Genomic DNA, 13,225 nt, shown 5'->3' with positions numbered 1-13,225 from the left:
TGACCTCAGGGATCAATACTGCTGTTTTGGCCAAAGAAATAACCGTGCATAACGAGGTTTATAGCATCGATTCCCTAGGCTAGGGCTCTTTGTTTTCACAAGCCACCAAGCTTGTCCCTCCCTTCCAAATAACCTGGATTGACAAATAAAATGTAAAAAAAAAAATCAATAGTCGTCTCCATGCTTTTCTGGCCCGGGGGCACCAATGTGACCCGAGCGCCCTCCCTTTCCCCCCCGTCACCCTCTAGCAATCAGCGTGCTGCATCGCCGGGCCGCTTGGGGTCTGATGATGGATGCGTCGCTGCGTAGAGGGAATAGAAATTATTTCCTGCTCGAAAGTGATATTTAGAAGCGTTGCGGGTTCTAGGGTCTGAGCGCCTTGGAGGCAGGGACCTCAGGCTGCTCGTGGATGCTCAGAGGCATGGGCGGGCAGGATGCGTTCCCTGTCAGTCCCCTCAAAGGTTGTCATCGGACGTGCAAACGGTTACCGGTTGGTAATTTGGGGCTGGCTTTTAGGAATGAAGCTCCGTTACTAGTGAACGCCTCCCTTGATCGCCCCTTGTTACCCCCCGATGGGAGTCTCTGGGAACGTGCCCTGGTTCGGGTGGTCTGTGCAGCTCTTCTCAGCTTTCTGCCGAGGTCTGCCTCTGCCAGGCTGGGAAAGGGCAGGTTTGTGCTGCTGGTCATTCCAGAAACCTTGTCCTCCTCCGTGTGTCACAGCTTCAGAGACAAGCAGCACAGTGCATGGGTCTTTTTGGATAGCCTACCCTCTTCTCTGATATCTACCCAGGGTAGGGACGAAGGCAGATCCTGGCTGCAGCTGATTTCAGCTGAAGGTGGCTTTTGTGGGAAAGGAATATTCTTTTCCCTAAGCGTTATCATTAAGCGTTATCGTTTTCCATTTCTGGAAGAATGTAACAGCGAAGGGGCAGGTCTGCCATCTGACATACGCCGTTGTGTTTGGCATCCAGCTTTACCCTGGGTGTTGTATGTGCCCGTTGTGGTTCTTTTTGAGGAGCTACGTGTGTAGTCTCTGCTCAGACTCTGGAAGGGGGCCAGTTTTTTCCCCATGTCCCTTGCTATAAAGCGAAATGTGTCCGTGGAGAATAATATGCGCTTATTCGAAGTCTGTTCAGTTATAATTGGTACAAGGGACACTGGTGGGAAAGGCATTAGACCAGAAACCTTGCCTGGCAAGGGGTGTTTGCGAAAAGGACTTACTGCTCCATCTGCTTCCTAGGACACTTCAGGCAGTTACTTCAATGACAATAAAAGGGTGATAGTTTGGTGTAAGCAGCATTTAGTCTTGCTGTTGAAAAGCATCTCGTCTTCAGGGACAGCTCCGAAGTACACTCGAGCTTTGCAGTGCTGCCCTTCTGACCAAGGTCCAAGGAGCAAACCTCAAGCTCCTTGTGCTGTTGCTGGTGTTGGTTCCCTTTTACATCACGCTTCCGTGGTATCTTTCATGCTCAGGTCCCTAAAGCCTCGACTATGCTTGGTGTTTGCTCCCAAGCTGTCCTTTGCTAGGGCATTAAAAAGAGCTGTTGGACGGTGATCAGAACAAGCAGGCAGGAGCAAGGATTTTGGGATTGTCTTCTCAGCTCTGTCATCAACTGCGTGGTCTTGGTTGAGTCATTTGGTGCGTGTTTGTTTCGTGGTGTGATCGTCTTTACACTCAGTTTCTTCTCTTGCAGATTTTCCAGCAAGTGGATTTCAACAAGAGGCCAGGACGCATGAGCGCTAAGCCTATAAACTTCGCAGTGATCCTGAAGCTTTCCAACGCCAACCTGCAGGAGAAAGCCTTCCGAGTAAGTGGAACCCAGCTGCCAACAGCGCACATCCGTGGAAACACAGCTGCTCTGTAAACAGGACTTGCCCTAGCCGTGCGTTGTGCGATCCTGTCCTGTAGGTTAGAGGCTCATTTCCCAGTCTGGGAGCTGAGGAGCTTAGTTCCTATCTGATACCTCTGTTTCTGCTTCCTCTGCCCAGGATGGACTCATTGAACAGCTCTATGACCTGATCCTTGAGTATCTCCACTGCCAAGCCCACAGCATTGGGTTCCCAGAGTTGGTTCTCCCCACTGTCATCCAGGTAAGGTATAGGACACCCCGTGGAATGCCCCCAGAGTGGGATAAGGTCCTTTAACTTAGCAGGGAACTTTAGATGGTCCTGATAGTGTGAGGGGAGAGCTGTTCACCTTTTCCTAGTCACAGTTTGTGTTTAAGGGATTCTTAGGGAGGAACGGAGGCATCACATCTAAACAGGAGGCTGAAGGTAGGTGAAAGTGGCTTTAGTGTGAGCCACTCTTTTGGGAGACGAAGTGGAATGAAGGGCTGTAGAGATGGGTTTTTGACCAGTGTATGCAGTTCTTGGCGATTCAGAGTTGTCCAGATTTGCTGTGCTACCTCACCGCAGTACCTGTGCTCTCAGAGCTCGTGTTTCTCCTTGCCTTAGGGCCTTTCTCGCGTGCTCTCCACAAGACGGCGATCCTCCCTCCCAGCCTGTGTCCCCCCCAGCTGGGGCACTTTCTCCCTAAGACCAATTCCCGTCTCTGTCCATCTTCCTCCACGCACCTCACAGCATTGCTGCAAAGAGCTTTCCTTTCCCTCTGCCCTGGCACTCCGTGGCAGGCAGTTCTTCCTCGCCACTTCATGTTTACGTACTTCTTTCTCTGCAATAAGGCAGCCTGACGGGGCTGTGTCTGGGTGTATGGAGTGTAATCCTCCCCTAATGCTGGGAGCTGAAGCTGGGTGGCTTGTTTCGAATGAGCAGCGACCTCTCTGCTTTGCACAGGAGGATTGCTCAGTGCAAACAAGCTGGAGCTTGTTCCTTCGCATCCTCCCATTCCTCTCGATTTTTAACTCACAGGCGGCAGGTGCCGTACGAGTTTGGCAGAGGGCTGCTCTTGAATCCTCCGTTGGGGGGACACGCTTCTGCTCCGATGCCACGAGCCGGCGTGCCTGCCCGCGTTGCTGCTGCCCTGCCTCTGGTCGATGCGGCAGCAACGTCTCGCCGGGTCCCACAGGCTGCTCGGGAGGCAAATCTTGCTCCTTCTGCTGTCCGTGGCGGGCTGGCAGCTGCCGGGCACGTGCCTCTTGGCTGTGCCCCTGCAGCCTGGCAGAGGCATTGTCTAGCTGCCAGCCGGCTGCCCTGGTTAATGTGAGCTGACAGGCAGCCTCCCCGCTCGCAGAGTGGCTCCCGTGCCTGCTCTCCTTTTGCTTCTCGCTTATCGGCGGCGAACAAAGCCCCTTGGTCTCAGCCAGCGGCTGTTGGGAGCAGCGAAGCTGTCGGAGCCGGTGTTGTAGCTGGAAGGAGGAGCGGCTGACGGCCCTCCGGCACCGAGCGCCCCGTGGCTTCCAAACGCACCCCGGGACCAGCCCGGCTTTCTGCAGAGAATTCGTGCTATCGGATTCCTGTTCGGCTGCCGCTAACCGCAGCCTCGTGGCGTCTGCTGGGCCCGGGATGCTGAGGTTAGCTTCCCAAAATCTCGGAGTCTTCGGGAAAGCGCGTGGGGGGGGAAGGCTTTTCCCTTGGCACCCTTCCAGTTAACTATAAAAATCCATCTGCCCCGATCCTTCCTCTCTCTCTCCCGACGAGCTCACGCTGCGCTCGGTGCCGCGTCGCGGGGGCTGGCTTCCAGCTGGCGGGGGCTGCGCCGCGCGCTCAGCTTCTGGTCAGCGGCTTTGGGAGAAGCTGGGCTGAACGGCCTGAAGGCCGCACGCGGGAAGCCTCCTTGCCTGGAAGGCAGGAAGCAGCCGGGCGGATCAAAGGAAAGCAGAGCCAGCAGGGGAGGGAGGCGGTTCAAAGGCTTCCCTGCTGCCCGGCCGCTGGGACGACCCCCGGGTCCGTTGCCGCTTCCGCAGGCTGGTGAGGAGCTCAGGGCGTGCGTCTGGGGGCCTGGAAGAGAATCCCTCTTCTGTAGGGTCCTTCGGGGCAGCACGGAGCGGAGGCGGGAGGTGAAAGGGGAAAACCGGAGGGGTTTGGATAGGGGGTGGTGCTGCTGGGAGGGGGCAGGAGGTGGCACGGTCTGGGCAGGGCCCTTCCTCCTGCTCGCTCTGCTCCCGGCTGGATGTTGCCTCTGCTGTCCGAGAGCCGGGGATCGGGGTTGCTTTGGGTTCCCCTGGAACACGCGAGCCCAGCTGCAGCAGATCATTTATAGTCGCCTGTGTCGTTTACTGTAAGAGGAGCCGGGCTTTTGCTGCGGTCTCCGCTGGTATAAACCCTCGGTGTTTGAGGCTGGCAGTGGGACAGGATCAACCCCGCTAATCACAGAGCTGCTTAGCTGGGAAGAGATGTTAACGACGTGCACGCACACACAAACACATGTTCCGCTCGCTTTTATTCTGGAAAGCTGTGGTTGTTGTGCTTGGCAGAGGGGAAAAAGGCACGCAGAGAGTTCCTGTCTCTCTCTCTCTCTCTCTCCCCTCTATCTTTCACTGCCGTGGCTGTTCCCTGCCTCCTAACGCAGGGCTGAGATCTCATTACCTTCCGTTAATATCCGTGGCAGGTAGCAGTGGGGCTGTGAGGGATTGCCTGGGTCGGGGAGAGGAGGGGCGAAGGAGAAACGAAGCGTACGGCCCCGAGCGTGAGCACACGCCGCCAAACCGCACAGATAGAGCCCGAGATCTTGCAGGATTTCAGGTGACACCTCTGCAGCAGAAGAAAAATGATAATGTATGTGGCAGCGGATGAAATGGATCTGGGGCTGCAGCCGGGGGGATCAAGGGAGATAAATGGGATGACAAATGCATCTCTCAGCGGAGATAAATATGCAGCGCCCATGAAAAATAAATATTTTAGAAAGGAAGGGTGATTATAGGACGGGCCTGGCCAGCAGCAGCAGCGCTTGGTGACGGTTTCTTCGTACGTGTTGGACGGGCTGTTTGCTCGGCGGAAAGGGGGCGAGGTGTTGCCTTTAACTCCCGTTTTTCGAGTTGGCCGAGTGCAGACAGGTGGATAAAGGGGCGAGAGCAGCCCCTGCCGCTAGCTAACGGGGCACGTTCCCCCTGCGTGGGGCAGGCCCCGCCAGGAGAGCGGTGTGCTGACGGAGAGGGGCTGGGTGGGACCGTCGTCCCTCGGTTAACGTTTAATTCCTCCCCGCTCGGCGTGTAAGATCAAGCCAAGCCGCAGGCTTGACAGGCGGGAGACGTCCTCCTCCTTTACCCATCTCTCTCTTTTGAGGCAGAACTTTTGAAGCTGTAAGGGGAGGAGGAGGCACTACCGCATTTGCTGACTTGAAGCCCGTTATCTCCATCGTGATAGCATCTGCAGGTCCCAGCTGAGATGGAGGCTCCCTCGTGGTTAACCATTTTCTTCTGCCCCGTTGGGTCCCTTTCCCTAAATCGAAGTGTCTGGCTGGTGTGTGCACGGCTCTAGCGAGAAGGTTGAACTCGGAGAGCTGTCTTGGGGCTGGTGAAAACTTAGCAGGCAGTGTGCCGAAATGGAAATTGAAGCCCTGGGTCAATCCGGACGCTCCCACCTCTCCCCCTGTCGAGAGCATCCTTGGCTGCCTCACCGCTGTGTCAGAGCCGCGCGTGGTAGTTTGGACTGGTAGGGGAAATCTTTGCTGGGGAGGAGAGGGGGTTTGCTTGAGGACACCGCTGCTGAGATAGAAAAAAAAAAAAGAAAACCCCACAAAAACGTGGTGTTTGCAGTGAGACGGTCTCATTGTCTGGGGGCACTGAAGTGCGTTTCCTGCGCAGAGGGAGGGCAGGGGCCGGTTCCCTGCGGGTAGGATGGACCGGGCCCTTTTGGGCAGCAGCAGGGTTTGTGGTTTCCTGGCAGACTGGCTCTCGTCCCAGCCGTCCCACCTAAGCCCTTGGGTCTTAAAAGACCGAATTATCTAGGCACATGCTCGTGGGGGTTGTCCGCAGCGAGGGTTGCTCTGTGCATTTTTGTGTGGTGCCTGCGTGGGTTTGTGCCCTTGAAAAACAGGAGGTTCCCGTTGGAGCTGGGCTGGGAGTCAGACGGGAAGCAAACTTCACCCCGTATGACCCTGCACGTGGCCGGCTGGCCTGACCCACGGCCCTGCAGCTCCGACAGCCCCGAGTTTTCCCACTGAGCCACGCGAAGACCTTCAGTCCCGGTCCACAGACCCTTTCACCCCCACGTGCAGTCTTTTCTCAATCTCTGCCTTCAACCCCAGCCTCTGGTCTCAATCCACAGCCTCGCCTCTCTGGGATTCCCATCCCAATATCCGTCGCTGTGCTGCTCGAACCCCAGCGATACGTCCTTTCAGAAAGAGCTCGAGTTAAAGGGTGCGGAGAGCTGTTCCTGAGCGAGCCCCACAGCCGGATTGCGTGCAGATATTTGTATCTCTTTGCATCCTCCCAGCCCAGGGTGGCAGGATGCTGGTCCGGGGTATGAACCGAAGGGAGCAGGCGCCCCGTGCTGTCCCTCACCGAGGGCGGGGAGATGGTTTTTTTGCCGATGGGGTCTGTTTGTGGAAACTCTTACGTGGCTTTCATTCTTCTTCTTTCCCTCCTCCCAGCTAAAATCTTTCCTGAAGGAATGCAAGATTGCCAACTACTGCAAGCCTATCCGGCAGCTCCTGGAGAAACTGCAGGAAAATTCTGCCTACATCGCCAGCAGGCGTCAGAAAGCTACCTTCGGTGTGGCCAGCAGGGAGTCTGTGGTGAGTCTGCTGCTTCGATTTGGGCTTCCTGGAAAGACAGTCAGGCTCCGGCTGCCGGGGCCGAGCGGGTGGCAGGGGGAGGAGGGAGGACGAGCTCATGGAAACGGGGCTGTGGGGTGCGGCAGACGCTCACAAACAACCGGGCTCGGCAGGGCTCTGATGCTGTAGCTGGCAGGGCTCTGCAGCCAAGAGCCTCATGGAAAACGCAGGCCATAAATTACACCCTTCTCTTATTTATAACACGCACACATGTATGGAAGCGCCTCGCCTTGCTGGGGCATATCCCCTGCTGGGAAATTTCTTGCTTTTCATCATCCCACTGCCGATACACCAGTGCCAGTTCGTGCCTAAGGAGAAGGGGGGGATTCTGCCTCCCCTGTAACCACGTTGTTTCCTCCTGGTCTGTGGAGACACCTCTCCAGCAGCGTAGAACCAAGCCACCAGCTGACTGCTACGGGACCGTTCAGAATCCTGAGCCAAACCTTTCCCCGTTTTCCTGCTCTCCTGTGTAGACAGAACTGTAGGACAACTAAAGTTACGAGCCCTGAGAACTGTGAGCAGGTATCCTGGGCACTGTAGCTGCTCCTCAGGAGAGATGCTGGCGTGTTCTTCTGTCTGCAGCCTAAGTAACCATCCGTCCTGCTGAGGAAATGCTGAGCACATTCAATGCCTAGAAAATTTGCAGTGGCCCTGGGCGGCTCGTAGGGCCCGTAGTGGTGTTGAGCTGAATCTCAGGGCAGTTCTGCCTCGCTGATGAGGTGGAGAGCAGCTAGGGTAAAGATCCTTTCCTTTTATATTAGGAACTGAACTGTAGCACAGGTAGAAAACAGTATGTTTAAAGGGTGCATCTGACTAACAGACTGAGATGCTGTCTTCCTGGAAAAACCCTGTCGTGGCTACGGGTGTTCCCCTGGCTGGGAAGGGTCCGGAGGTAAGGCACCGTGACAGGAGCAGGCGGAGACGAGCTGCCTGTGGAGGCGTGCCAAGAGGTGCTGGTCTCCAGGGCCTCTCCGTAAGGAAGCTGCCGCAGCCAGCTGGATTCAGATGGAGGTGCTGGAAGCTGCTGGTTTCAGCTCGAAGCAGGGAGCTGTTAAAACGCTCCAGAAGCAACTGTCTGGTCTTAATTCTGTTGTGCTGTTCTCTACAGGCCTGGGGTAGGAGGGTAACCTGCTCGTGCTCGTTTCCTTGCCTCCAAGGGGACTGTACTCCTGTACCGTTACCTTCCTGTCTTACAAGACACACCATTGATTCCTCACCCTTGTTAGGAAGCCACTTGGCTTGTGCGCAGCTGGAGAGGCCGCCTCTCTCATCACTTCCCCTACTCCAGGAGTCTGCTTGCTCTGAGCTACGCCCTCCCAGGGATGGAGAGCCCATTCACCGTCCCCGCTTGAAGCTTTGTTTCCTTTGCTTTGCTTCCTCCTTATTTGGGACCTGCTGACCTGCTCAGCTCCGAGGTATTTGAAACGCAGGCCCTATGTAAACGAAGCCGAAGGGAAGCCTTGTTAATGAAGCTTTGTTTGCTTTTTCCTTTGGGACGGGGAGCTTTGCATTTATCCGGCGCAGCAACCTCTGCAGGTGGACTGTGCGTGCACGCCTCTGCGTGAGAGTCGGCGGTGAGTCCGATAATTCCTTGCCTGGCAGGAGAGAGGAGAAAATATCTGTGTCTGGGAGGTAATTGATGGGATCAAAGTGATGGCTCTGTGGCCACATGGTATCGTTGGGAGGGCTGGAGGTCTGCACCACCGAAAGCTCCACGTGTTAGCGAGGAGCTGGGCATGGAGCAGGGGTTGCAGCGCAGACTAATTCATCTTCAGATACCGAGGGGCAGGAACTGCAGGAAAATTACCCTTTGAAATCCTGGCATGTCAGTGCCTGGACACGGCACTGCCGTTCCGGGATTAAGGGGTTGAGGGAGCTGGTTTTGAAGAGACTGAGTAGTCCTGGGTTCTGTAAACGCCGTTCTGGCTCGGACTGCTTTGCCAGAGGAATTGCGCTTCCCGTCTGGAGCGCAGTGGTTAGGGTTTTGTTGTTCTGTAGCTTTTGCGGACAGACAGCGCTGTGACCACCCACCCACTCCGCAGAGGTAGAGATTTCAGCCCCTAGGGCTCCGTGGAATGATGGGCTGGGGAAGATCGTTGGCTGAAAAGAAAAAACGGGTTTCCAACAACTCTGCCGCTGTCTGCTTTTCCCAGCAACCCTGGCAGCAGCCCCTTTTTTTTTTAAGAACTAAGTGATTTTTTTTTAACATCTTGCTGCCTGCACAGCTCCTAGCTGATGCTGGTGCACCTGCTTTCTTAGGAGCATCGCACCCGGGTGGCTGCATAGCGTGGGGCAGACGGGGCTGGCTCCCAAGGGGCAGCCTGCTGCAGGTAACGTTGGGGCTGGTCTGGGGAAACAAGCTCTGTTTTGCCCAGCCTGTTTGGGGACGGGTTCTCCTCCTGCCCTTTAAGGGGATCCAGCAGCAGCGTGGCGTGCTGCTCGGAGGGGATGCCTAGATTGCCAGTGCCATCTGTATTTTTGCACTTTGCTGCCCTGTGAGAGAAGGGAGCCCTTCTCTTCCAAGGGTTAACGGGCTCCCAGTGCTCCCGGGAGCGAGGGAAGCAGCCAGCTCGGTGCTTCTGTGGCGTGGAAGATCCTGGCTTATCTTCCGTGCCTTGGGACGAGTTTGGTGGCTGGTGACCCTGCGCTTTCCCCCTGCTCCTGTGCAAACAGATGGTGTAGATTTCCAAAAAGGGCCAAAGCTCCCACAGAGACCGGGCTTCCCAGAACGGCTTGGAGTGTCCCTCGAAGTCTGGGTTGAGTTTGCCAGGCTGTCTCCAACGTACGCGGGGCATTGGCACTTGTGCGAAAGCAAACACTGCCAGAAAAGGGAAGGGAGGGAAAGAAGAGAGGCCAAAAGTATTTGCGTGTCCCCCTTGCCAGCAAGAGCAATTGAAAGCAAATGCTCTCTGGTATTCGCATCCCTGCGTTTGTGCCTGCCCCACTCCAAGGAGCGGAGCCCAGGTTCGGAGCCCGTTCTTGCACGCAGCGTGCTGAAATGCAGCGTTCATCGCGGGGAGTTGCAGAGCAATAGGTTTAAGGGAGGGGAATAAACGGTATGAGTGCCATCGGTTCTGCACTCCTGAGTAGTGGGAGGACTTCAGAAAGCTCGCTGTTTTACCTAAGGGTCTATGTTATTTTTTTTTCTACATCGTTTGACTTAAGGTGGAGGGGAGCCCTCGGGCATCCCAGGCACTGCGGAGCAGAGGGCTGGGCACACCAGCTGCGTTCAGCCTGATGCTCCCACAGCATTTTCAGGCTGAGAACTTGAATTTCCTTTCCTTGATTTGTTTGTTGGGTCCAGATGTGCGATGGGCACCTCTGACTTGAGGTTCTTCAGCACCCACCCGGGCCCTGGCCTGGCAGGGGACAATGCAGGGGAGGAGAAGAGCTTGCCAGGACCTGCAGCACGTGCCGTGGCACAGCTCGGGGGCTCCACGCAGGGCTCTGGGGGTCCTGCATTCGAGACCAGCCCAGCCCAGGGAGGGAAGGAGATGACGGAAGGCATTGCCTCGTTTCCGTGGGATTTCCAGATTTGCCTCTATCCCCATCTCAGCGATCTCTGTTAGGTTCATACAGCCCTGGCACCGGGGGCTGATCCGTGCTGGCTGTCCCCTGGCAGCGCAGTGATGCAGAGGCAGTAATAAAAAGGAGAATTGCAAACGGTTGAGGTGGGTACGGTAGCATCCGCTCTCAAAATTCCCATTGAGGCATGCTGACTAGAAAGATGGGATTGTTTTATTTTTATTTTTTAATCTCTGGATCCAGCACACTTTAAAAGAGCCGCGTCAGAGCAAACAGACGTTTGCCTTCCCTAAGAAGAGCCCTTCTCAGAAGCTCTCCGCACCGAGCAGCATCAACAAATTGCCTGCCTGCAGCTGGCAGCCTGATGGGAGCCTGGTCCATAAAGGGGGTGACTCTGTGCTCCTCAGGAATTACTCCTCGTGCCGCAGCGGTGGGCCAGACCGCCAGGAGAGCCGTGCCGTCTGCCGGCTGGCGTCTCCTCCAGCCAGCGCTGCCGGAGCCAGAGGTCCATCAGCCCTGCTGCCAGCCCGCCGGGAGGAGGCTGGGGAGCAGCCACGGGCTCCGGTGCAGAGCTGGAGCCGTGTTACAAAGGGTCCCGCGGGAGCCGTGAGCCTGGGACCCGGGATTACCAGCAAGGGGCCGTTCGGCTGGCTGCGGTATCGCTACGCGCCTGGTGCGGGGTGCGCGGGCAGGCTGCGCCGTTAGAGGGCGGGTGACGGAGGCTGCTCGCCCCCTAATTGCCCAGGGTCAGCGCCTGGTGCCGGCCGCAGAGGCCGCAGATCGTCTCCACTTCCCTCCCGGTGACGGGCCAGATCAGGAGCTGGCGGAGGCTGATGTATTTCACCGTCTGCGCTGCTTGTTTGCCTCGCTCTGCCCGTCGCAGGTCCGCTCTCTCCGTCTTGTTCCTCTTTACGCTCTTCCCCGCGCCTCGGCTCACAGGCTGCAGTGAACACGCCGTAACCCCTGAGTTTTGAGGCTCAGCTCCCCAGAAGCAGAGCCCATTCGGGCTCAGGGTAAGAGTGTTAGAGCTGCTGCTGTGCTTTGTGCTACGGAGATGGTCTGGCCGCTTGTTCCCCCCCCAGCAGCAGCACCGTGTACCCCCAGGTACCGACGCAGAGCTCTGGGTTTGTTCTCAGCCCTGGATTCGGGATAATCTTTTTGGACCTGTGCTAGCCTACGAGTGTATCTAAACTAACCCCTCCTGCTGCTCGTTCCCTTGCTCCTTTGCCTGTTAAATTCCTACTTGTGCGTCATGGCCGTGCTTATATAAAATATAAAATTGACTTTTTCCTGTGGGATAGCACAACGCCTCTGGGCACAGTGGCAATCCAGCTACCAGGTACAATTCTCTGCGGGTTTGAATTTAAGGGACCCTGGCAGGTTAAAAAGAGTGTGCTTTAATTTGGCGTGCTGCCCCCCACCCCCTTCAGCACTAACATGCCCCAAAAAACCCCTTGTAACCATCTCGTTTGCTTCCCACTATTCCCAGCGCTTACACCTCCTTACTCCCCCTGCTTGGACAGCGGAAGCAGGCGCGGCGTTTCTTCGTGCTCTGCTCTCCCAAGGCTGGGATGAGGCCAAGCCCCCGCGGGGGAATGTTTGTTGCAAAAATAAACACTTGGCCACAGAACAGGGGGAAGAGGCAATCAAACTCCTTTTGTGTTTAGGTCTTGTAAATGCTTGCATGAGGTTTTCCTGAATTAAAAAAAGAACTTAGCAGGCGATCAAATGTCTCCGTTGCAAGAGCAGGGGGCGGATTTTGCCCTGATAGATCCTCTGATGTATCCCTGTGATTCCTGCCTTCAGCTTTGAGCTGAAGTAATTCCTTTACCTCCACAGCAGGCTGCGTTGTCTGCCCTGACTGCTGTACCGGTGTCTTCTCCCTACAGCTAGAGAGAAGCGAGCATCCGAGGCCAGGATAGTACCAGTGGGTCCCAGAAGGCATGGAGCTGATCTAGAAGAGCTGTTGCGAGTTCTCAGCACTTCTGAGAACCAGGCCTCTGCCCCAAGGGAAGAGCAGGGATCTGGGAACCCACATTTCAGGCCAGCATGCTTGGAAACCTTGGTGGTCCTCCGGGAGCTAAAGCGTCTCACGCGCCACCTCCCTTCGGAGGACTTCACGCCCTGCTCTCTGTCAGCTGCGTCTCCGTGGTGGTTAGAAACCTGTGCCATGGGTGTCCTGGGCTACTGAGTGAGCTGTTGCGTTGGCTAGCCCTCCGATTTCATCCTTGGGTTTCTTTAATCTCCCTGCAGTGCCCAGGCACTGCTCGACCTCACGAGAGTCATCACTCGCACCGCTCCTCACTCGGTGGTTGCTTGAGTGCCTGTGCCTGCGTTCACATCCATCCTGCTCGCATTCGTCGTCGTGTTTGCCAGCTTCCTACCCAGAAGCTGCAGAAAGGTGGTTTCACTCTGCTCCTAACGGTTTCACTCTGCTCCTAACTCTCTGCACTTGCCAGGGTACTGTTGCAGAACTGCTTTGCAAACCTCCCTTAAATTTGCACCCCTCTCTCTGTCCACAGGAGCAGTGGGAGAAGCAGGTCAAAGAGGAGGGGACGCCTCTGACCAAGTACTACGCTCAGTGGAAGAAGCTGAGAGAGAAGGAGATTCAGCTGGAAATCACCGGCAAAGAAAGGGTAAGAAACGCCTGACTCAGTGCACATCACCTGTGCCGGGGCAGGAAGGGAGAGCCCTGTCCTGGCAGCAGGAGGATGGCTGATGAAAGCCAGCTCAGGCTGAAAGAAAGGGGCTTGAGCTTTCTGGCTGTGAGGACCGGGCACTCTGGGGAGGAGCGTGGCTGTGGCTGGACAGCAGTGTCTTCAGCCCCCTGGGGATTTGTCTCGCTGGGTTCTCTAGGAGTCTGTGTCCCCTGCCTGTACCCTGTTTGCCCGATGGAGCCCTAGGTGAGACGGGTGAAGTAGTGCCAGGGTAGATTTCTCTCTGTCCCTGTTCAGGCTCATGCTGTTCAGGATGGATTGGCCCGGTAGCCTTTGTAATTTGAGGACGGGGAGCTGAAGACAGTAACAA

The 13,225-nt window shown here is 56.2% G+C and overlaps 1 protein-coding gene across 1 annotated transcript in view; it reads left to right on the top strand.

The window, feature by feature from the left end:
- NOC2L (NOC2 like nucleolar associated transcriptional repressor) overlaps positions 1-13,225 on the top strand; it is a 43,120-nt gene that overhangs the window by 19,276 nt on the left and 10,619 nt on the right. The window contains exons 13-16 of the mRNA XM_080563795.1: positions 1,695-1,808; positions 1,990-2,091; positions 6,491-6,634; positions 12,721-12,834. Coding sequence (XP_080419921.1) covers positions 1,695-1,808; positions 1,990-2,091; positions 6,491-6,634; positions 12,721-12,834 — 474 coding nt within the window. The remainder of the gene's footprint in view (positions 1-1,694; positions 1,809-1,989; positions 2,092-6,490; positions 6,635-12,720; positions 12,835-13,225) is intronic.

The sequence above is a fragment of the Anser brachyrhynchus genome (genome assembly GCF_964034855.1).
Source record: "Anser brachyrhynchus genome assembly, chromosome: 21".
NCBI lineage: Eukaryota > Metazoa > Chordata > Aves > Anseriformes > Anatidae > Anser > Anser brachyrhynchus.
This window is presented reverse-complemented; position numbering and strand designations above follow the sequence as displayed.